The sequence below is a fragment of the Amphibalanus amphitrite genome, unplaced genomic scaffold (genome assembly GCF_019059575.1).
Source record: "Amphibalanus amphitrite isolate SeventyFive unplaced genomic scaffold, NRLGWU_Aamphi_draft 000562F_arrow, whole genome shotgun sequence".
Classification (NCBI taxonomy): domain Eukaryota; kingdom Metazoa; phylum Arthropoda; class Thecostraca; order Balanomorpha; family Balanidae; genus Amphibalanus; species Amphibalanus amphitrite.
In genome coordinates this window covers 284,318-309,753 of record NW_024882056.1, presented here as the reverse complement: position 1 = coordinate 309,753, position 25,436 = coordinate 284,318, and the positions used below count along the sequence as shown (strand labels likewise).

Sequence of the window (25,436 nt, the reverse complement as noted above, 5' to 3'; positions counted from 1 at the left end):
CTCAGTGGGCGGGGCACCGGCTCGGCCGTGACGTCACCGGCTCAGCCGGCGGCGTCGAGAAGCGCCGGCGCGCGGACCCGACGCCAGTCACAAGCGCTCCGAGGGCGGTCGAGGGAGGACCCGTGAGAGGTGCTGCTGGCTGCTGCTCGGCTCGGACACTCGGAAGGTGAGTTCGTGGGGTGTTAGAGTAGGTCAGCGCGGGCTCTGGCCCCGCTGGGCCGCGGAGAAGTGGAGCTAGACTGCGCGCGGCGTGGGACGCGCGGAGGGACTCTGTTGCTATGGCGACTGGGTGGGTCCCGTTCGAATCCCCGGCGGACGCCGAGCCCCGGAATGGATACGTGGGGAGAGACGGAGGAGTTTTTTGGCCACTGGGAGACCCGACTGAGGACGGGAGCTCTATTCTGATCACTGATCACTGATTACTGATCTTCGGCAACATATCTTTGAAAATGACCTATGATGTCCAGCGAAATTAAAACGTCTTTCCTAAAAACGTATGCTTTAAAGCGCTATGACAAATTGGTTTGCTCAGCCACTCAGTGCTTTACTGGATATCTATTGGACAATATAGTAAATTCATTATTCTTAAGTTGAAGCAGGTTTTTGATGTTTCATCAATTCTTACTAAGTCAAGGAGAAAGCGCAATTACATTTGCTCAATGAATTAAATTGATGCTTGTATCTACCGTATAAATCATAAACGTTCACCCATCTCACTTCTAATACTCTCACAGAAATACAAAATCCTCGTGCCACGCCAGCCCTTCAGAGGGCACAGCGCTCCCTTTTTCCTCCACGGCTGCCCCCACGTGGCGGGGCTGACCTTCATGGGCCGCTCGCCGGCCGGCAGACCGCCCATCCCTGCCCGGCGGACGCCGCCGGCCATTAGACCGTTCTCACGGCGACTGTAGTCAGTCAGCCACGCGGCGGAGACCGGCAGTCCGTTCTGCAGGAAGTGGCGAGTGAGTGACCACGACCGAGCCTGGCTCCCTCACCGGAACAGCGAAACGTGGAGCTTACCCGTGCAGCCGAGTTTTACTCGGCAAAGTTTCCTGTTGATCGCTTGGTAGGGAAATGCGCTAGCGACTGTGTGCACTGTGCAGGGCTCGGATTTCGAGTAGAGTGCGTGTGCTGTGCATTCTTTATTGCGGATGCTTTAGATTGTAGATTTTAGAATGAGCACCGCACAGTCAAGTGTATTCGATTCCGAATGTCGGAATGAGATAAAGTTACGACGTTCATACAAAAAAGTTGAAGTGTACGATACCTCTTGATTAATTTTTTTTCTGTATAATTTCCATCTTATCTTCATAATTATTTCAAAGGGCTAAGTAAAAATTAAGAATACTGAAATACTATCAACATAAGTCAGCGGTGATATGAACTGATCATAGTATATTCTTCGTTACTCTGAGTAAAAAGTGGAAAAAGGACCGACGAAAGGGAATATGAAATTATTACGTGGTCGGTGGATGCTATCTTAGGTCCTGTAGTATAGAATTAATGACATCAGTGATGAACTGTTGGATAAGATAAATCGAATGAGGGCATTCAATTTTGTTACAAAACCCACCGGCCACCGCAGACTTCTTTGTTTTATATACCAAATTGTGAGCCCGACGATCATTAATTACAATGCATGTGCCCGTATTTCAAGAAACTGTAAGGCATACCAACGTTTTCAAAGAGTTATTATGTCCATTCGATAATGACAAAATAGGCCCCATCATATATACACAGTGTAAAACAAAGCAGTGGCTCGCGAAGTCGTTTCCGCTCTCCTATTTCGGCCCGGGATCAGTGCGATCAGTGCCGCCGCGGTATGACGTCACTGGCCATACCGCTCTCCTCACTGCGGGAGTGTCGAGGGAGGTCTGGCATCATGACGTCATCTGTGCGGAGCGTGGGCCGCTAGGTTCCGGCTGGGTGAGACAGGCTGAGCGCCTCCCAGAGAATGGATACGTGGCTTGGGAATGAAGGTTCCCATATGACCGCTATAGGTATTTCAAAACGAGATTAACTATGTTTTAATTAATATGCGTGGCTGCTAATCCATTTCTAGATAGAGATTTAACAGTACACTGTTAAGAGGTTCGTTTTTATGTGTAACATTTGTACCCGGATTCTGTAGGGCTAAATCTGTTTCGGTGTAGGCAATCTCTCTCAAGGGAAGCACATACTATTCGTGATGCTAACAAAGAATATCCATTGCAGTGCAGATCTGTCTCTAGCATTCCCAAGCGACTTTGTACCGAATAAGATGATTAGCTCGACATCATGGCACATTTATATCTGATGATCTTGCACGAGAAGAGAAGCCTCCGTGCCAGGAGGAGGTCGTCTCAGCTGGCCTATTTTTCCGCCTTAAAATAGAGTACAGCTTAAATATCATCTTACGATTAAGTTGTGACTATGGTTTACATAAGACTCTTTGTCATTCGTGCAGGTTTGGCTTCTTATTCCGTTTTACGTGGGCTTCATTGACCACTTGCATGTGTGTGGCTTCACATCACAGCGGTGCATTGATTCCGATCTAACCAAATGGCAGCTTTATCACAGGGGCAATGCATGACATTTGACATTCAACATCTTGGCATACGTGCCGCGCCGGCACTTTGTGTGCAGGTGGCTCTGAGTTATGTTCGCGCCTAATGGCAGGACGCCGGGAGTTGCTTTTAAAGCTTTTAACGCAGGTGCAGCATTGGAGGGTCTTCGTTACCATTTTCATTCCGTCTGAACCCTCGCATGAATGAGTTGGTGCCAGGGGGCCTGGAGTGGCGACATTTACCGTCGAGGGTAACGTTAAACACGTCAAACTCCACTTCTGGTGCGGCTGCGCCTGCAATAAACACCTTATTGCGCCCAAGGTCTGGCTAAACGCAGCAAGGTCATAATCACCAATTATCTAACTCGTCTCCGTGCCACCATCGGACCTCCCCTGGCGTTGACGCTGGCGCCGCCTCTGCGTATCGACCGGTCGGCGCCTGAGGCGGTTCGGCTCTCGCGCCGGGACTGACCGCGTCACCAGAGCGCGTCCCAGAGCGGGTCGGACAGCGGCGGCCCGGCCGGACCCGGCATATTGACCGGCGCGCCTCTGTTCCGCTCCGCACCGGACCTGCACCCCGCCCGTGACCTCTAAACAGAGTGTGACGGCGCGGAACGCACTTGACCTTTGATCAGATGCGAGATACGCACGTGAAGACATGTCTCTCGAGATGACAGGAAGAGCTCGATGCGGTCCTCGTTGCAGACTCCGCGGGATAAATTACCGGTATGCAGTCGCTGCGTTGTATTATTTTGCATGCCATGAATGCAGATGCCGCAGTTCGGTGACCAGTCGCTGATGGTCGTCTGGGAGTCTGGCTGTAGTCAAGTGCGCTGGAGAAGGCACGGCATGTGACCACCACCCCCCCCCCCCCCCCCACCTGCGTCTGCCAAGGTCAATGGTCGACACACCCCCGGCGCATCAGTCGGCGACCGCCTGCGCGCGGCGCCTGCGGACGGCGTCGGGGCCTAGTGGGCGTGTCTCAGGGGAGGGGTGGGCGTGGTCGGGGGAGATGATGGGCGTGGTCGGCGATAGGTTTGGGCGCCTAGATTAGACGCCTGAGGGCGCTGTAGCGCCGCTCTCTGTTCTCGAGGCAGCGCCCACACCCCGCGATGAGCTCCACAGCCCGTGAGGGCCGCGGGCGGTGACGATTGAGACGCCTGACGCCGCGAGCGCGCGGTGCTGACAGCAGCGGCAGGTGATGGTCGGTATTGATTGGATAACGATTATGTTTGTTGGCCGCTGTAGCAGGCCAATAGTGCTCCGTTGGACACCGGGGCTTCGTGCTGCTCGTAATTTCCCCTGCTGAATGATGTCCTCTACCGATCCCCTAATTTTCCAGTCGACCGCGCCAGGCTAATGGGTCAGCTGCTCAGTACTGGTGTAGTTCGACTCTTAATAGGCATTTCTTGCAGTCAGGAGAGGATATTCTTAAGTGAGTACGGATAATTATGTCTAATTACTTCAAAGTGAACAGTGTCGAGACGACTGACAGCTCTCAGACTTTAGGTACTGGCCAGGATTTTAAAGTATTTAGGTGGCATTAGTGTTGTTGAATCGTGCAATTAACTATTCGCATATTTGCCTTCATTAAAACTTGCTTATTTCTATCTTCCTTCTCAGTAGAATTTCTTGAGACATGAGACTGAGTCGGCTGCATTGGAAGCGTCGTGCGCTCTTTTTAGACGTAGGTGTGCATCTACTGAAACCACTCGGTCCGTTCAGTCACATATATTTAATTTTTTGGCTCAGCTCGTGTGAGACAATGCGACTGAATTTCATAGCTGATAAAATGAGAAGTTCAAGATGAAGTCGGTACTCAACGGTGTGAAAATCGTTTTTGGTTTGGCCTAGGAAAAGGCACGCTTCCAAAACGTGTTGCATGTTCAACATCCAGCAAACTGGGTCAGTATTGCTGAGCAGAAGGTTTATCAGCTTCGACATGCGTTAGACATTTCAAGAAGCGAGATCGTTGGCTTGAAACAAAGGAAGTGTACCGTCGTACCGCATCAAAGCGACAACTGTTGGTTCATTTAAAAGTGAAAAGTGACGGCAAATGGCCTTGACACGCTTGGGGCTGAGGCCCGATGCGGAAAAGTGTCCCCCGTCTTGAAGCGTCACCTTGTCGAGGCTCGATGGAGGCACGTCAAGGGCAGTTGTTCCGCCACCGATCAGCCTGCAATCTGTCACCGAGGAATGGCGGAAGCTGCCATACGGCACGCAATACGCAAAGTATTTTCACCTCACTTGTGAGTTGTGGAGCAGTATTTTGTTTACCACTCATGTGTTTCATTTTTGTGTAAAATATTTTTTTTTTTAAATAAAGGATTGTTAGATAGATATTCCAATGAAAGATTCACGTAGGCGTCGTCCGATTACAATTTGTGCGGACAAACTGCAAATATCGGTGTTTATCACTCTCCGTATAAAAAACGACAGGGTGGTATGTAAATGAACCCAGTTCGCTTGTTGAAAATCAAATTCATTTTCAAAATTCACTTTCTCATGCGACAAGGGAAATGCCTATCGTAGCATAATTAAAGCTTTAATTTTAAATTTTATCCTAGCAGCTTGGCACATTCGTAAATCAACGTTCCACGTAAAACTTTCCATTGCTTCCAATCATTACTCATGGCAGCTGTGGAAAAGTTGCTGGCTCGGATTAAAGGTAGGTAGGTAGGGAATTCCGCCGTGTACCGCGGCGACTGCATTGCAGTTATTCCCCGGCCATTCCTCTGTGGTTAGTCAGCGGTCACGGGCAGTGACCTTGCGGTTTGTCTCTGGAACCTGGGACGCTCGTTGGCGTCATCACTGAGTTTCCGTGCTGATCTGCATTTGCCGGACTTGTCTTCTGTGCATACCAGTGAGGTGTGTGTCACCCTTAAAGCAACTTCTAAGCGCTGAACCTTGCGCCACCTCGGAAAAGTGTTGGGCGATGGAATCCTGCCATTGAATCACTTCCTTGGCCTCTCCCATGGACACTCGCTGGGCTAGCTCAGGTCGGAAATAGGGACCTGAGCTATCCCACACATCGCTCCTAAGACGAGCCCCCGTGGCCCATCTCTCCGGTCAGTGGGTCAGGGAGTGTTTGCGCCGTCTACCACTAGGTGTCTCTGGGGACAGTCTGAGGAAGGCCGGACCCCAGCGCGGGCGACTTTCCGTTTCGTGGGCGGCCGACGCACAGCACCCCCCCCCCCCCCCCCCCCACTCGACACCCTGACCTGCAACGGTGGCCGGGTAGAGGAGAGGGAAAGACAGAGGGGTGGTGAACCGGCGGGCCGATGGCCCGGGTCGCAGTGCAGGACGACTGCATGCCTGATGAGGGTGGAGGTCGCATACCGGTGTAATCCTCTCCGAGGACCGGTGGACAGAGGCCGGGTTGACCCCATACTGTTGAGGTAGAACTTGAGGTGCAGTGGCGAATACATACCTCGACTATGCAAGGCTAGATTTACGGTGTGCGGTCAAGAGCTCATCGCAGCTATTCAACTGCTATGCATTCTACGAACGGTAGCTGCAGGCCGGTAGCTAGTTTCCCATGGCATTCGCAATGTTTGCAGCGGTGTGGAAACGATAGCAGTGATGGTCGCCAGCGGAGCATGCCGGGATTTCGGCCACCGTGCGCTTTGGTTGCCATGCGTGCCGCTCCTGACACACCGGCAGCCTCCCTGTCGTGTGCTAGTGGTGAGCCGTGAACAGTGCAGTGAGCCGGTGCTGCCAGTTGTCCCTTTTACCGGCCGGTGGCGAGGAACTGTGGCAGTTGTATTTTTGTTGGCCTGGCCGGCTGTCCTTGGAGGAGTCACCGTGACCGCCAGTCGGCCGATGGGGTGGGGCTGGAGCGACTCGTGGGTGACTGGGTGAGGGTGTGGGTATGGGTGAGTCAGTAGGTGAGGAAGAGGGCGTGGGGTGGAGGAAAGAGTGAGTAAGCTGATAAGGGGTGTAGTTGTCGATCGGAGCGAGTTGTAATGCCCGCCAACCGGCCAGGTGACCGCAGTGCTCTGGCCGCCGGGTTAGGAGTGGGCCTGCTGGTGAGGGATGTTGTTCAGCCTGAGCCTTTGAGTGCATTTCGACCGGCCCGGTGGCATTGACGGTCGACAAGTCAGCGATGTCCTCAGTCACTCCTGACCGCCTGCTCCGGCTCACAGTCATCTTGCGGTTAAACATTGAAGGACGTTAAACCACTACCTGCAATACTCTGGCGTTCGTGCCAAACCGGCCTCAATCCCAGCCATGTCGATCCTCCGCTCGGCTCACGGACCAGGATCGATTCCCTACAGTCGTGATCACGACAGTTAACGGAACCGAACTCCGTGAGCTTCGGCGTAGTGAAGACAAGCGTTAGCCGGCACAATCGTGCTGCCCTGCCTGGCCGGCGCTAGTTCCAACAATATATTGCAGAGCATTGCTTTGTATCCACACAATGCACGATTTCTAGACAGTTTTATAGAAAGTCACTGAGGAAACTTGACAACAAAACCAGAACTGAGTGTTACTTCACCCTCGACCCGGCGCCATATTGATATTTCCGGTGCCCGTGACGCACCAGTGGCCAAGTGTAAAGCGATTTGAGCGGCTGAGCCCCTGCACGTCGTCGAGCGTGCACGGTGGTTAGCGATGACCCACAATTAGTGACCGATATGCGTCTCGCTCGGCTTCCCACGACCCGTCACACGTCTCCACGGAGTGCGATTTATTAGAACACCGTCGGATCGAGTCTTCTTCGCGCGTAGCTTCGCCGGGTCTTTGGCTGCCGACTATCAGTTGCTTTGATCTATGGTCTTAATTCATCACCCGAACGGCCCTAAATGTATCGATGCACGATCGTGACTTATTCTCCCCTTTGGCCCTCCTATCGGTGGCTTCTCTGCAGCCTCACCTTACTCAGGGTCACTCTTGCCTAATTGTGTGAAGCGGTCGGGGGTTCTGCAGGCTGCAGGTCGCACCAGGAACGATCCTTCCTTAGGGCGAGCGGCGGTGCACGGTTAAGAAACTCGGGTATGTCGAAACGCCGCGGAACGTGTGGATGAGAGGGAAGGTTAATGAGTATCGCGCCGACCAGCGGACTGAAGTGAAACTGTGTCAGATGCTGGTGTCTGTCTGAGTATGTATGTGTTTGACTGTCCATGTTTGTGTTTTTGTGGTTGCTGTTCCGTCTGTATTGGTATCTCTGGGCTAGACACGTCCGTGGTCTAGCTCGCCAGAACACCAAATGGTATCTAACGGTGTTTGTGCCGGTGTCAATATAGCAGTAACTGCTGATTGTGCCAGTGTCGATGTATTCCTCTCTGTGTCGATGTGTCGCTGTCTGTGCCGATCCCCGACCGGCAGTCTGCAGCTGAGGTGACGGCTGTTCATCCGCCAGCTGCTATGTCAGGTGTGCTCCGCTACCTATCCGCACGTGTAGCCGCCACCTGCAGCCGCCGGCCGATCGGTTTATCGCGACACGGCTTCCCCGCGGCGACCGTACACACTGCTGGGCCGTCACGGAACGTTAGCACGGTCACACGGTGTCCCAGACGCTCCGTCTGCGGGATCCCGGTCACTGCCCCTGTTCGGTGTCAGGCTCTGCCGTGGTCTGGCCTGCCTCTCAGTCCCAGTCCCAGTCTCTGCTTCTGTCTATAGTCTCTGTTTCTGTCGAGTCTCTGTCCCAGTCCCAATCTTTGTCTCTGTCTCAGTCTCAGTTCCAGTTCCACTGTTCCAGTTCCAGTTCTAGTCCCTGTCCCATTCTCTGTTTCTGCCCACATCCATGGTCTCTGTTTCCGATCCGGCATTCGGACCTTGTCTCGTCCGCGTCTTCGATTTTCACTCATCTCAATGTTGCTGCTTCCCGTACCGTATTGTCTTGTCTCCGTGTCGTAGATGCCCGTCCGCTTGCCTCTTGTCTTGGTGTTTCTAACGCCACATCCTTCAACTTCAGTCAACCCGTCTCAAGCTGTATTTCGTAGTGTTGTTTTCACTGTCCATTTCGTCTCTCCGTTCGGCCGCTGCCCAAACCCCGCGGTCGGACGGGTCGCGTGCCATCCGGTCGGGTGAGCTCACGTTACGGGAACGTCGATGCGCCCCCGTCGGTGTCGTTGGTCCCCTCGACGGTGTCGTAATTCTCCGGACAGCCGGCGCCGCGACCGTCGGTCCCGTCGAAATCGATGTTGGAGACTGACGCACAGTGACGTAGAGTCCGAATTCGACGTCGACTGGAGCCAAACTGAACGGCGAAGGCTAAAGGGGAGCGAGAAGGTTAAATGTGTCTGAGGACTTTGGGAACGGAGAAAGGTTAAATTACTGCAGCCATAGGGATAGATCAGGGACAAAATGAGCGGCGTTGATTCGTTGTGACATGCCCGAATAAGTAAGCACATTGAACGAGGCTTGACATGAAATGTCAGAGGTCACACTAGCGACACCACCTGTTTGCACACAGCTGGTCATGTTTGACGTCATCAGTGGTACTATGCTCGAGGGCCATGGTAGCTCGAGGCCTTGCCACAGCGTGGAAAATGTCAATGACCTCCAAATGGGGCTTAACGTGGGTGAGGCGGGTCAGTGGTCGCTGATATGGGTGTTAAGACCCAGGAGTAGTCGATAAATGGGGATAAACCCTCAACTGGGCTGTGGAGTGAGCACTGGGCAGTTGAGCTCGTCCAATGGTCATTTGATATCGCCGATCGGCAGTGCTTTCATATCACGGCGAAATGTAGTGGCCTGCCATTGAGCTCCAACTTCCATCAGTTTCCTGGGGCCGAACTGAGCTTTTATTGACAGTGCAGCCCAGCAGCATCATTACAAATCCAGTAAATAACCATTCTACTCCCGTCTCGTAAAAGTTTTAGCCGGCAAAGTTATGTCTGCGTTTCGAAGACCGTCTGTGTTGAGTTTTCCGCCAGACAAAAGCTGATTTGTTTCGTTGTGACGAGCTCCACAATGTAACTGCCACACTGTCAGATCCCATGGCGTTAATGGTGAACCGTGGCTTTGGGTGTCGCTGTGGGGACGCCAGCACAGCAGCCGCCTTTGTGCAGCTGTGTTCGGTTGCAGCCGCTGGTGGCGTCGGTTATCGACATGTTGGCACGTTGTCCTGGTGACAGAGCTACGGTCTCGGATGGACTCAAAGTGTTACTGAACGCGCCTCCACATCAGCCCGGGGTTCTAATGGAATCAGTGTCACCGGTCTATGGTACAGGGAAAGTGTTACATACAGTACTATACCATCCGTTACTCTCCGTCTGGCTTCAGTCCTTCGCCAACTTATCCGGGTGCTCTCTAGATAATAATTTTTGCATGATTTTTGTCATGGATACAAATTTGTTCCTTAGTCAGTCAAAGCCTTTAAATTGTATTACGGTTGTTATGAACCATTTAAACGTTTACAATATATCGTTTATAATTGCTCTTTGAATTAAAATAGGTGCAAAATGTACGTCTTTAACTCCTCTGCCTTTTTTGCTCTCACTCAATCTTCAATCTATCCCTGCAGGTCCAGTGCGGCCCGCCAGTAGGTCATTGCTGTGCAAAATTAGGTTGCCCGCTGCGCTTAACCCTAGGGAGCCTCAGATTCTATTTTAAGACTGATGCCTGGCCTAGGTCGTAAGGAGTTATAATGCAAACGAAGTTTCGCCCATCCCGTCGCGCTATACCTACTGCGCTCATGAATGGCAGGCCAAGTCTTGCCAACAGTGAAAGCAACTATTTACGGAAGCCGCTTCCGATAAACCTGTTATCGATGAGCTTACACAAGAAGTGCCGAAGATTTAGTATGTGTGCGGAGAGCAGACACGTTGTCAATTTCGATGTCAGGACGTCATTAACCGTGGTATTTGAGCCCATCTTAGCGTTGTGCTCGTTTCGTGATTTCGTAACTCGTCACCTGGCCTTCTGGGGTCTTTCACCCGTTCGTCTGCAGAGTATATATAGCCTCCTGGCGCCCCCTTGCAGTCTGTCCGCCCCCTCACGCACGATCTGCACCGCTAACCTTGCCCGGGGCGACTGTTCAGCCCTTCCTGCGCCTCTGCCCTCGACCCCGACAGTTCTTTACCCTCACCGACCATCGGCCTTCGGACCGTCATCGGGTCTGTGTGGGACAGACTTGCAGAGGGGCAGACTCGGCAGCGGGGGTAATGGTGTTCTCAGACTGTGCTGAGTTGTGACCGTGTCTGTCCCGTGCTGACTGTGATTTATCTTTGTTTCAGGACTGACACCATGTCGGGCATCGTGCAGAGCATAATCGATGGCTACAACCACATTATGGTGGACTTGCGAGGTAAGTGAATGACCAGCCAGCGATATCTGCCTGGAATCCAGTCAACAGTAGGTAGACAGTGAATACACATTATCATATCATGTCTATACATTACCGCAGTGAGACGACCAAAGCAATTACCGAGTTATCAAATCGTTCACGCCTACTGACAGGCTTACCTTTGCAAAGTTATTTTCATAAAATATCCTCACGCCGATTGCCTGTCAGTCTGAGAAACCCATAAACCGTACGGCCGTTGATGCCTGACGTTTTGCTCAATAGATGGCGCCAGCGACAAACGCCTGCAGGTATGCTGTGCCGCATGACACCACTAAAACAGATAAGCCGGTGCGCGAATCCAGTTGGCCATGCGGGTCTCCTGGCCGTTTAAAATTAATGTACTCAGTTTGGAATCGAAACCCGCGGCCTGACTGATCGGTTTACTGTTGTGACAAAAGTAACCATGTGCTACTATTGCTTCAACCCAGTACCTACACAACGTGATTGATCGCGCTTTAGATAGCGCGTTCTAAACAGCACGCTTTAGATAGCAAGTTCGATGTAATATTGGTACGTTGCAAAACAAGCTCCACCGAGCAATATATGGGCAACATTGATTTTTGCCTTCAAAAGTAGATAAAAACTGTGTGTGGAAACGTAATTGGATGACGGAATGAAAAGCGAACGCCGGGCTGTAACTAGCGTCCACATCGGCGTGCAATTTGTCATCAAAGTTACAGAACGTTTCGGTGGTTGTCACGGCATGCCCGTAGATACCATCTATGAAAACGTGCCAGAATATATAGGTCGAGTTGGAGGTCCCCTGTAACTATCTACATCATGCCGTGCCACTGTGTTCACAACTGCCAAAATTGACGTCAACAACATGGTTTTCGCTGTCACAGCTAGATCACACGCCGCCCTCAAAATGAGGTCGTATTGATTCCGATACCCATTGGTCCCGCGTGCACGGCCTATAGCCAGCAGTCAGCAGCGGCTGCGCTCGGCTTTATGCCAGCACTTACGGCAGCCATTCCATCTGGGCCGGCCTGCCGACACATTCCTGGGCGCGGACTGGTCGGAGGGGCGATAAGTGGCGACAACTGGGCGTGATATGGCGCAGTGAGCAATCGCCGCGGCGTCTAACAGGTGTAGGCGGCGCACCTGTGGCGTTCCTGGTGTACTTTGCCCCCCCCCCCCCCAGCTGGACGGCGCAAACAAACGGTATCGGCGCCTGCAGGACCAAGGGGCAAAGATATGTTTGCTTTTTTCATAAAGATGCTGATCGCTGGATTAGATGTTGAGTTTGAAATTGCAGAGCTTTTGAAATTCCTTGAATTTTCAACGATGGCATTGCGGAAGCGTGACAGCGAAAACAGAACATTAATAAGCGACACTTACATAAGCCTAATTACATAACTAAGTGACCACAAACAGCTCAATCAAACATTTACGTCGTCGGCCACTCAATGTCGGGTTCATACATTAGACATATGTTTGACAACATATTCTCCATCCATTCCTTGCCCACTTACTCAGCTCCTGTTTCACCTAGACGGTCGAAGCAGAACCTGTACTTTATTTTCCGCTGACTCACTGGACGACTTACGGGTCCAGCCGTCCTGTCCCACCCCTGCCGGTGACCTTAGCGATCGGACGTCGCCCTGTCGCCGACCGCCTGTCGGTGTGTGCCGCCCTGGTGACCCCTGCTCCTGACCTTTGACCCTCTGCGCGTGCTCGCGTGGCCAGCTGGAAGGCATCGTGCTACTGAAGGAATGGTGTCAAAGATCAACGGTTGTTTATACACGTTAAATAGGACTGCAGAAGCCAACACCCTGGCCAGGGGGATGAAACGTGATTCAGTCGTCATGCCACTCTGCACGGCAGTGAAATCGTGATTTGGATTACTGAGCCAAGATTATTTGTCTGTTGCATCTGAAGAAGTGCCTTAACCCTATTCCTGGCGGGGGGGGGGCCTCAGGAGCCCCCCTGAGGTTTTTTGGTTATATCTCCCAAACGCGTTGAGCACTGAGAAAAATCCTGACTCCGCATGACACCCCCAGGGGGAGTTCACCAAAACGACACCCCAAAACTCCCAGGTGGTACTCCTCATTACACCCCCTCCAAAACTCTCCATTACACCCCAAAACTTCCCTCGAGAAACTCTCTGTAACTCTCCCTACCGTTTTAGAAAACTCTTCATTACTCTCCTTTACCCTATCAAAACAAACAACATACTCCCAGAAACTCCCTTCCATTACTCTCAATGACTCTCCTACTGCCTCATAATTACTCCCGATTACTCCATTCCATTATTCCCCAAAACTCCGTTTACATCTTCATGGTATACCTCTTGTTACTCCCCATCAAACTCACCCAAACTTCCCATCACTCCACTCCAGCCCCTCCTCCTCCCCCCCCCGAAAATAAGTATTGGACGAATAGCGTAACCACCCAAAGCTCGTGTACCGAAGCACAGATAATAAATATATTTCAAGAAATGTGTATTCATAGTCCGGGGCGGTGGGAGGCGTAAAAAATTAACAAACGCTGTCGACATCCCACCGCGGCACGCTCTCCGGGGATCTCACTCCATATGCTTCACGGTCGCGAGTTTTGATGCTAAGAATCCAAAAGGCGGCCTACCACAGCAGGAATGCTTGGTCTGGTTGTCCGCTACCCTACCACCTCCTGGGCCTCGACGAATACTGCGTCTTCTTCGTCCGGCTCTCCTTTCACGATGGTGGGATGGATATTTTGCTGGCCTCCGTTGGCTTCCGACGTGTCTTGCGGGATGCGCTGCAGGCTCTTCAGCTCATCCCCTGCAAAATGTTAATAACCATGAAATTATAGGTACACTTAACATTGAGTGGGAGGAAATGGAGGAGAAAGAAAAAAGAGAAGGAGGGAAATAATGAAGGAGAGAGGGAGGGAAGGAGGGGAGGGATGAAGGAAGGAAGGAAGGAAGGAAGGAAGGAAGGAAGGAAGGAAGGAAGGAAGGAAGGAAAGAAGGAAGGAAGGAAGGAAGGAAGGAAGGAAGGAAGGAAAAAAGGAAGGAAGGAAGGGAGGGAGAGAGGGAGAAAGAAAGGGAGAGAGAAGGGAGGGAAAGAGGGAGTGAGGAAGGAAGCGAGGAAAGATGGAAGGAAGTAATGAGGGAGGAGACTGAGAGGTAGGCAGATGAGACAAGATGGACGAGACGAGACATACGCGACCTGACGTGTTGGCACTGATACTGCATTTCGGCACATGATGTCAAAATAATGAAAGCAAGAGATTGCAAAGTTAGCATACTTTTTATGCACTACAATTTTGATAAAGTTAAGTTTCAGTGAAAGTCTAAAGCGCAAGTTAACAGCCTCCATCTTAGTTGCAGACACAGTAGGGCAATGCTATAAAAGGTACCTACTTGAACGCTCAAAAAGTTAAGCAGGTCACTAAAAATAAGCTAAGGACGTTATACGCTGCATAGGTACCCATGTTAACATTAAAGAACGAAATTCAATTGTGGACACTTTCTAAAAACATACAACAATTTAGACAAAATTTATTTAAACATGCTGGTTTGTCGGTGGTTTTCATCATTCACATGGGCAGTGGCAGTGGTAGGTAAGTAGGTAACTGATTTTTTTTTTATATGTATATTGGGGCTAGGAAAATCAAGGCTTTTATGCCAAGATAGTTTAATTTTCTGGCTCTGCTTTGAAAGCCCTTCAAATTTGATATTTGTCATTGGTATGGATATTAAAATAATTGGACAATAACAATAGGATCCATGACGTGTAAAGCTTGTGTAATCTTAATTTTCCAATTTATTTCGAGGGAAATGATGTATGATATTTGCAAATACCTAGAAACTCAGGGCATGCTGTTTCCGATCTTTATCTCACTCAGGAACGAAATAAATCACGAAATAAATTACCCTTACAGAGACCATTCCAGCCCATCAAGAACATGGAGCTACCATATGTTCTCATCACAGCATAATAACACTTTGCACTATAAAAGCATGATGAGAAATACAGCTAAGCTTACCTAGTCCAAAGTAAGGTCCAATTATCCGTCACTGTATAGGTCAGGTCCGTCTAAGTCAACACGCTCTTCACTAACACCTCGCCCGCCGCCCCGCACAACGTGCTGTGTACTACGCGCAAAAGATGGCGGCCACCGGCAGCCTCGCGACGTATGCTAAAACCCCTTCGTAACTCCCCTTTTACTCCTGTTGGAACGTTCGGGAAAAGTTTTTCGGGAATAATGGAGAGTTGCGTCACAGGGTTATGAGGTGTCACACATGGAGTCATTTCGCCATCCATTAAAAACTCTTGAAAACTCTTTCGCAAAATGAGGAAGGCTCGAAGTTACCCTAGAACACACTCAATAACTCTGCTGGAAAGGAAGTTATCAATGGTTTTAAGGAGTTTTCAGGGGAGCATTTTCAAGAGTTTTAACCCATATGGAGTCAATTTTTTTCTCAGTGAGCTAGGAAGCTCAAATTTTCTGACTTTTCCTAAAAGGCTTCTACGCAACATGTCTGAAAATTTTGAGTTGATCTGACCTCAGGTCAGGTCACCAGAGGCGGTTTGGTGACGCCACTTCAGAAAAGTTTGCAATCACGCCAGAGCTAGAGTTTTTGACCGATCAATTTCTTCTCTTCAGGGTTTAGTTAGGGTACCAGTATGTGCAATTTGTATATCTCAGAATTTTGATATCGGTGACCTAAGGTCAGGTCAATTTCGCGACCTCCCCATTATAAGTCAATGGGGGAAAAATCAACTCCCTGTTTTTACCACTAAAACGGGTCGGAATGGCCCCATATACCATACATGACTTCATATACGATCAACCTTCACTACCTTGAGGTCTGTTTTGCTGTTGGGCAGCTGTGAGATCATGTGACGTCATCAAAGGTCACCAAAGGTTTTTGGCCAATAACTCCGTACAGGAACAAGATAAAGACGACTGGATGGTCTCATTGTGTTCAGCTCGTCAAGACGCATCGAATGATATACATGATGACCTCGAGGTCACGTGACCTGAGGTCAACCTTTGACCTTGACCTTTCGAGGTCAACATACATATCATTCGATGCGGATTGACGAGAGGATCACGATGATGCCCTTAGTTTGTTCCTATCTTGACTAATTCGAAAGTTATTTGAGAAAAACTCTCTCCATATCTAGTGCCGCCATTTTGACTTTTTCGACCCCTGTGACGTCATATTTGACCTGACCTGAAAATGACCTTAGTAAAAATTGTAGATCTTGGCCGTGCGTATCCGATGCCGTTTACCGCTTGTCGCTATCTTGCTTCGTTCTCGAGATCTCAGGGGGGGGGGGGGCCGAATCGGCCCCCCCCCCCCGCCAGTTTCTTGTCCCGGCGGAGCCCGCCAGGAATAGGGTTAAGTCATTTAATGGATGTTTTTCCTGCAACAAAGAAAAACTGTCAACAAGAGCAGTTGACCTTCACTGAGTTCGCTTCCAGAACAATAACAATCAAACCGTTATTGATTGCGTCACCGAGTATATAGATCTCTACTTCCCTGGCGAGTGGCTCGAGAACAGCTCCGGACAAAAACTGGTCTGGCGGGCCGGGGTCGTTCCGTTGTGAGCTTACCTTCAGGGTGAGCGGGCGTCCTCCCATCCCCTCCCGTTCCTCTCCTCTTCCCACTTCACTGCCGCGTCACTCCTAGCGCTGATATGGTGCATAGTTCGCCGGACCTCTGACATAATCCTGGTCGAGTCATTGTCCACACAAACTGTCATCAGGAGCCATTTCAGCGCCAAACTTTGAACCCATATCGATCAGTGTGCTCGGAGCCACGACTGATCACCACCTGCCCTTGAACGGATGTCTGGTGCAAAAAAACCGTCTCGCTTCGCTCCGTGGCTAGGTAGCCATCGTCTGCTGCATAGCGAGCGAAATTAGAAGAGTGAACCAAAGGCCGCCACTGTGTGGCCGTATATCGTTACGGCAGTTGGTCAGTAATGACGCGATTGGTCAGTCCAGTGACCGCCGCGCCGGCAGCACGGAGAGCCCGGGCAGGAGTGAGCCGCGACGGCCGCACCTCCGGATCGCCCATAGGACATACCTGCTGCTCCCCAGGGTATTTGTCAAGGCGGCGACGTCAACCACCTTGCATAAAAGACGCGGACAAACTGGTAGGCGACAATCTGCTCACACCAAGGGCAGGGTCATGCAGGAAACGATAGCCGCGCTGCATTATGGATCAGCGACGCTGCGAGACCTTGACGCGTCCGGCAGGGCGATGGTCGCCAGTCGACTGTGATGAATGCACGTGTGGTCATTCCTGAGCTGCCGCTGCGCGCACCGGCCGGCCGAGCACGCCCGGGCATCCCGAGGGCAACGGGGGACACCAGGAAGTTTGTAACCAGACGTGCGTACGCGACAAAGTTATGATGAGGAAGCGAGCCGGATGAGTGTAGCTTCTGGTGCCTCCTCGCGCCGCCCAGCGGCCATGGAGGAGGAGGGGGAAGGGGGTGGGGTAGACGCAGGAATCCTGCAGGGTCGCCGCGGCGGCTCTGCATGCATAATGTGCCGGCGTCTGATTTGGAGCGGGCCGAGCGGCCGAGGGCCGGCAGCAGGCCGCTGACGGCGCGGCGGCGCCCCGAGCGTCAGGTGTGTGCGTCACGTGGGCCCGGCCGGCGGCTCATTAAAATACTCTGAAGGGGTCACTTACAGCGCCCCGACCAAGGCCAGGAGGGGCGCGCGCGGTCAGTTGCAGCCAGCACTTCCTCCCCTACCCAGACGGCTGACCTTGTACGGCGTCTTAACTAAGTGCGAGACGATTCGCGACCTTGGCTTGGGATCTTCCAGGAGTGTCACCTGCTATAATCGCAAGCGTTTCTCACCTGAAAGCTTACACCTATCTTGCTAACTATATTCTTGTAGTACACTTATGTGCGTCACATTAAGGTATTTACCGCTGAAAATAAAAGATTTAGGCAAAAACTCATTAAACACCCGGATGCCCAGAATGAGGCACTTAATTTTCTGTTTTAACAAATGATGTTTCAACAACTGAGTCACACCGTTTGAACTTTGTGACAATGTGACATTGGTGAAGCCCGTTAACGTACCAGCAGAAAACACAAAGGCTCTGTTTCAAACGCCGATAAAATACGAAAACACCGCGCAGTCTATTTATGTAATTGTCTATTTAATAAACTTATATCTGACAGGTGAATTTGTAGATGTCAGGCTGTCGCCATTTGTATCATTGCGACACCGGCCTCTGACCCCTGACCTTTGACCTCTTCTCCCTCAGACCCGCGCATGGACAGCTACCCGCTGATGTCGTCGCCGTTCCCCACGCTGGCCATCTGCCTGACCTACGTGTGGACGGTGGCATGGTTCGGTCCGCGCTGGATGAAGGACAGGCAGCCCTACAACGTGCAGAAGCTGCTGATCGTCTACAACTTCGTCCAGGTCCTCTTCTCCATCTACCTCTTCTACAGGGTGAGTGAGCTGAGGACCGCGCCACATGTGGTAAAAACGAGTCGTGATATTGTGATTCGTGACTGCTTATACCATCACGCTTGATTTCGGTCGTTTAATACTGAGGCGTGAGTCTATGCTGGTGTACGATACTGTGTCATTGAACCTGGGGTATTATTTTCATTGTTCTAAACACAAAATCACGGTGACAGCGGGCGTAACGTGCTCGTTGCATGGGTCAGACGAGGTGAATCTTCATTGCAAATAATCTGTTGAACGTCATGCGGGCTGGTGTCACATTTTCATGCAAACCCGCTTATGTACCTGTCGTCGGCGACATATTTTCTGCATCACGTGCATGCCGATGTGTCTGACAACATCTTGGCGAGCACCGGCCGGCTGGTCCCGTTTTTATGCTCCGGTCCAATCCCGGTTGTAACGGTGCGGACGGCGGGCCGGCGGACGGCCGGCGCGGGCTGTTTGGGATGCTGCACCGCTGCATAGGGCAGCCGGCCCGCAGCAACAGATTCATTGACAGTCCCAGACCCGGGCACAGACCTTACCACAGCGGTAGTCCTAGCTCAGATATCATATCTAGAGTCCAACCTCACCATCTTCAACTCCAAATGCAGCCCAGCTCAAATAATAGTTTCAGACCCCGAATAAAGACTCCAGCCTCAACTCCAGTCCAAACCTGGCGCAAGGCCAGTCAGGGTTGTCGATGATCCGATGGCACAACTCGGATCAGACACATTCGGACCATAACAAAAAGGCGCGCGACTGAACGCCTCGCTTTCTGCCGACCTCTCTTCAAACTCTTCAGAACCGACCTCTCAGATATTGGTGTCTAAAGCCCCAGACAACGGCGTCCAATCCTTTCCTCTGTGTAACTTCTTTGAGCTGCTCGCCCACGAGATGTCCCCTCGTTGAGCTGCCCCGCCCTTCCGTGATATGCCCGCTCGTGATATGCCCGTCCGTGATATGCCCGACCGTGAGGTAACATCTCGCGCTCTGTCCTCAGCTTCTGGTGTCCGGATGGCTGCTCGAGTACAGCTACCTCTGCCAGCCGGTGGACTACTCCAACGACCCCAAGGCACTTTACGTGAGTAACCCGAGCAATATCTGTCAGGAGTCCAGAGGCCGGAGGTGTAATTAGTTGTTAAAGTGGCCTGCATACTAATCAAGTGGCAATATTATTGTCAACACCATGGTTATATGACATGTTTGTGGTTGCAAGCAGTCAGGAACGCTGAGGTAACCTATAGATTAAATTTAGACATGTCTGTGGTGCTTCTTTGCCGGCCGAACAATCGGTTTTGGTGGCCAAGTTTTTCTATTCTAGTAATATCTTGATAGTTATCCTTAGTACATAGATGTGCTAATTAAAACAGATGCGTTTGAATTCCACATGATTTGTTACTAAGACGCTATAACGGGTCCAGCCCGGTACCTAATTATTTCACACATCGGCCGTGTGTTTCAGCTCGTAGATAATTCAGCCCGCTATGTATAAGACATCGTTTCGACTTACAGTTACACTCACACATGTTGTGTGTGCTTTCAGATGGTGACCTCGTGTTGGCTGTACTATTTCTCAAAGTTCTGTGAATTCCCCGATACGGTAAGTGCTTTGAGTCTCGCATATTCCTGGGGAACGATGCTATCAAAGTAAGAGGAAAGGTCTCGTTAAAGAATGCTGCCCTTCAGCGATTGTTATGTAAGCTGTGCTTCATTGGCTAGCTGTACTTTCACTGCAGTATGAAACGTCAGAGGAGATTGTGCATTAACCCAATTCCTTTAATGTGTACTGGCGATACTTGCACCAGTGTACTAAGCACGCTCTTAACGGACATGCAATTTCGGCACACCAACTTTTTAGCGCCCTAAAAATCGAGCAAACCTGAGCTCATTCATAGCCACACGCTGTCTTCTCGCCGTTTGAGAGCCACGCTGACCTGCCGGTGTTTTGTTTTCAGTTCTTCTTCATCCTAAGGAAGAAGTTCAACCACGTGTCTGTCCTTCACGTCGTCCATCACGGCATCATGCCCTTCTCCGTGTGGTGGGGCGCCAAGTTCATCCCAGGTGAGCGTCCCGCAGGCCCCCCCGGGGATAGAGCACCGGGGTGCTCCCGCCGCTCTACCCACGTGGTCTCGCCGGTCTAAACATAGACCCGTAGCGATAACCTTGGTCTCAGCTCAGCACGATGTTCTGATTTAATTGACCAAAAGCTGTCCGGTCCGGGTGTTGTGGCGTCCGGCCACCTGCAAGCAGCCTTCTATGTGCATGTTGTGCCGAGAAAAATGGTTTAAAACCAGGCGGAACAAGTGTTAGTAGTGGATGGATGCGGATTTCTGGTGTCCCTGAGAGAGTGACCGTGAGCGACATCTCGGAGTTCATCCGTGTGCAGGTTTATAAGGGTCGTTGACAACCTGACGTCACAAGGCACTGAGGATGTGCCGTTGACTCTATCTTGGCATCTTGACGTCAAAAGCGGGTTGTAACTGTTTCATTAACGCCAAGAACAATGCTGAAAACCGTTCAGGACTCATATTTTCTTGAGAAACCGTTAAATATTCATAACGTTCAGTCTTGTAAATCTCGAGCATCATTGTGAATCTGCCCTAGACCAATAACCACTAAGCGTTCGCGACATCCAAGCGCATTCAGCTGAATTCTGCACAATACCTCTTCTAGCCTTCAATGGGTTGATCTCGCGCGACACGAGCCACTCTTTCCCCCCTCTCTCCTTCTCTGCCAAAGAACAAAGGCAGATCGATCCGGCGTGTCTCTGGCACTGTCTGTGGCACAGGCATCGTCCAAGGAATCTGGTTCACTTCCCCGTAGCGCTGAGTTGGGACAGTCGGGCCGGTCCGTAAGAGGCGGCCCGTCGTGACGCGTGGTCAGCGTCACGATCGTTACGTCCTCGTCACGGACAGGGCCGCGGCCAGCCTGGGTCACCCCTGACTGGAGTGAGCGCGGTGCATTGACCTAGTACATATATATGGCTGAATGGCTGGAGCCTAGCGACAGCGACCGGTGACCGCGAAATGTGGCACGTGTGTTTGTCCGTGGGCTATGCGTACTGAATAATCACATTGTTGTCTTTATGAGCGAGTTGCTAAGCCATTCACGGGTAGACCCGACGCGATAGAATTGTCTTTTATAAGGGATATCAATCATACGGCTGGTATATGACCCTAAGACTCTGTTTGCTCCCCTGGGGTATAGAGAATGCCTGGTGTAGCCATGCGCTGACGTTCCCTTTTTTATCGCCAGGTGGCCACAGCACCTTCTTCGGCCTCGCCAACACCTTCGTCCACATCTTCATGTACGCCTACTACATGGTGGCTGCCATGGGACCCAAGTACAAGCGCTTCATCACCTGGAAGAAGCACATGACCACCATGCAGATGGTAAATGACGTCATACAATGACATCATCACGGACGACGACCGGCGTAGTGTTAGCTCGTTGCCATAGAGACCGGTAAACGGTAGTTTTTGGCAGCGCCTGGGCTCAGTAAAGTTTATGTAATTATATATAACGAGCAGTGTACACAGGGGAGTATGGGTAATGAAATGTCGCATAAACATAGTAACAGGTGACGTCCAGGTTGACAACAGCCGACTATGTTCAAAGTGAGCTCAGCTATAGAATGCTTAATTGGACTCGCGCATGTAAGGTGACAGAGACATGCGAAGGAAACGTTTCACATTCCATGATAATTAAATCGTCTGTTGCTTCCACTAGAGGCATGAAAATGTAATTACAAAGCATCCACTTCAAGTCGCAAAACAAGTAGGTATGTTATTAACAAGTTTTACCAGCTAATTTACGATCATGTTACTCGACCGTCAAATTGCACTGCCACGTGGCCACTTTACAATGTCTAGCAGACTGTTTGACTAAACCGCTAGAGCGGACGCTATGCTCCACCGACTGGCCTCTGGCCGGACCTGTCTCTGACTCTATCTGATTCGTGCATCTGACTCTGACTCTGACTCTGCTCTCCCCAGGTCCAGTTCGTGGCCATCATGGCGCACTCGTTCCAGCTGGTCTTCCGCGAGTGTGACTACCCGACCATCGCCTTCTGGTACATCGGTGCCCACGGACTGCTCTTCTTCTTCCTCTTCCTCGGCTTCTACCGGCGCGAGTACTATGGAAAGAAGCCCAAGAAGGTAGGTTCGGTGTCTGACTCCACAGCGACGCGCACAAGACAGGACAAGACTGCAGCGGACTGATCGGCGTCGGACTGAGGGACTGAACACCGCGGACTGAGCGGCGCTGGACTGAAGGACGCCGGACTGAACGGCGCGACTAACCGGCACGAGACTGAGCCATACGACTGTGCAACGTGGACTGAGTGGCGCCGCCCGGACTGAACAGGACTGAGCGGACTGATCGGCTCTGCCCTCCCTCCGGGGGCCTCTGGGCCGCCCGGGGTGGGCGGGGGCGGCGGCGGCAGCGGTGGCGGCGGCGGTGCCAGGAGCCGGCGCCCGGGCCGCCCGTAAAGCCGAGATCAGCTCGTCTGGGGCTCCCGGGATGTCGGGAATGTCCGGGCCACCACCGCCGCCGCAGCCGCCGCCGCCGCACTGCAATCGGCCAAAGACTGTGATGCAATACCTGCGTGACGGGCGCGGGACTTAATCCGGCCATATGAGAGGAGTTACAGTGCGGGCAGCAATGGCTGAGTTATCTCACCGGGGGCCTCCCGCGGTTATGCCGGGCATTACGACATGAAACTGCGTGGGGAGCTTTGGTCTTAGTCCAACACGAGGGTTCTACAAAGTCGGGATTTAAGAAGGGGAAGGTAGTCAAGTGACCTTGTGGTAAATGCTGATCAGTTTTGACGCGCAGTTTCTGAGTCTCAGTTAAGCGGGCTCAAAGTAGCATAATGATGTGCGTCTGTTGAACTAATAGGCACCGCACATTAGCTGAGGGGCGTTTTAATAAGTATGTGAATATCGACATTAGGAACAATACGGGGTTTTCCGTACAAACGTTCCCAGTATTTTGACCCTTAGCTATCACATTTAGATCCGGTATCAGTTGCGGATAGGGGTTCGAACTAGGACAGCAACATTATTACGCACATTGCTCAGAAACTTGACGTGGGAGCTGAATCAATCAGGATTGTGTCATCAGCTCGGAAACTTCCATCAAAGTATCCGTGATGATTAACCGGCATGACTAGATAAGCGTTTTTTGAATGACCCGAGTTAATGAACCCCCTGCACCTGCAATCCACCCGGAGCTAACTCAAGGCTGAAATCCCGCGTTCATCCGCCCCATCCATCGCATTCCGGAGGGCATTTGGTGACGGCGCGCGCCGCGTTTCGTGAGGTCGCTCGCTCTGAGTGGCTCTGATCCCGTGATAACGTTAGGCTCCGTAACGGGCCCAGATCGCGGCGGTGAGACAGCCCGCCCTCAGGCAGTGGACCGACCTCCGGCCCGCTGAGGGCGCCCTCGACACCGCACCGGGACGTTCCAGACTCAGCCCCTGCCGGACGACTGATGACGGACCGAATATGGTCACGGGGACACCAGCGGGGGGGGGGGGGAGGGGGAGGGTAGACGTGAATGAGAAGGACTGCCGGCGCGGCGCTCTCAGGGTGACTATGCAGATTCCCCGTGCCGCTGCACTGTCTCAGAGAGCGCCGCGCCGACAGTTGTCTCCACAATCGGTGTCACTGGTGCAAAGTGGTCTTGAAATGCATATTTGGTGTGTATGTTCGCGGCTCATTTTAAAGGCAAACGTCATGCTTCAAGGTTCTCTTAGCTCCAGTGGTGCTTCTACTGAGTGTTATGACCAGAACAGTCGCTTGGCATTGTAACTGAGATAATGTTAATCGTAACGTGTGTTCCAATCATGATGTATTGCATCCGTGAACTCAATAACTGCAATTTCCCCGTTGCCTTGTGTTTTAAAACTATCACATCAACAACAACTGTTGCAATGGATGTGTGTGTGTACTGTGTATGCCCTTCCGCCCCCCCCCCCCCCCTCAGGCCTCAACCCCCCACCCCCCACCCCCCTCCCGGCGGTAAGAACCGTTTCCGACGAGCGACTCTGACCGGCTGCCGTGCCCCGCAGGACGATGATGCTGTGGCCGTCTCTAACGGCGTCTCTGCCAACGGCCACGCCAACGGCAACGGCGTGGCGCACCTGACCAACGGCGTCAACGGACACGCCAAGCACGGCTACGCCAACGGCCACTCGAACGGCATCGCCAACGGCATCTCCAACGGCCTGCAGAACGGCGACGGCGTCCACCTCCGCTCCAACGGCGTCAAGGGCCACTGATGTGCCGGCCCCAGTAGGGAGAGGAAGTGTGGCCGCCGGTCAGCCGACCCGGCGGCCGGCCGGACTGCCGCAGTCAGCGGTGGCCGGCGGTTCAAGCTGGCGCCTCTGGTTGTCTTGGGGAGCTGGCACGCTGCGAAGTGGCCGGCCGGAGCGCCCTGGATGGCCTGACGTTGAACTGTTGTGTCGTTTTGTGTGTTGTTGACGCTGACGCTCAAGCACAGTGGCTGATATGCGAGTGTGTGTGATCAGACTGACGTGTGATGATGTGTGTTTATTCGATGTTCTGCGTGTGAGAGTGTGTTCGATGTTGCGTGCGCGCGCCGGAAGTGTTGGCCCGCGTTCCTGTGTACCTGTGCTTTAGTGCCTGTGAGGGAGGCGTTGTTCACTGGCCGCACGCAGCAGCCGGTGACAGTCGCTGTCCCCCACGGTCGCGCGTTGCAAGCCGAGGTCGAACCTCTCTGTGCCTGAGGGCGAGACCGCCGGCGACTCCGGCGCCGTCCGCTTCCGCTGTCGCTGCGATCGTGTGTTTTTTCTTTGTTAAGTACTGTGTGTCGACGTGTTGCATACTCGCTCTTAACTGCGACAGAGCTGACGTTTTGTAGAGCCGAACCATTCCGCGCGCGATCATTCCGCCACACCCATTCCGCGCCGTGTCGCCACGGCGCCCCATCCAGCTGACACTGCCCCGTGGGCACCTGGGCGCCGCCACCATGATCAAAGGGCGCCGCGCCCGCCGCTCACCACTCCTGTGTTCGTCCGCTGGTCCGGTGACGTCACACGCCCGGTCCGGTGTGACGTCATACCTCGGCCGCGGCTGCTGCCGGCGGCGGTTCAGAGTGCCTTCTTACCCCCGGCGCAGGCCGCGTGGTTTCGAACGCCGGAAATATAGCCAGTGGATGAGA

At 52.2% G+C, this 25,436-nt stretch overlaps 1 protein-coding gene across 1 annotated transcript; it reads left to right on the top strand.

Annotated features, from left to right (window-relative positions):
- On the top strand, positions 1 to 25,436 carry LOC122393916 (elongation of very long chain fatty acids protein-like). Its single transcript, XM_043390376.1, has 9 exons — positions 1 to 166; positions 10,729 to 10,799; positions 18,061 to 18,251; positions 19,252 to 19,332; positions 19,795 to 19,851; positions 20,207 to 20,312; positions 21,507 to 21,643; positions 22,247 to 22,408; positions 24,325 to 25,436. The coding sequence occupies exons 2-9, from the start codon at positions 10,739 to 10,741 to the stop codon at positions 24,532 to 24,534; spliced, it is 1,005 nt and encodes a 334-aa protein (XP_043246311.1). The 5' UTR covers positions 1 to 166; positions 10,729 to 10,738; the 3' UTR covers positions 24,535 to 25,436.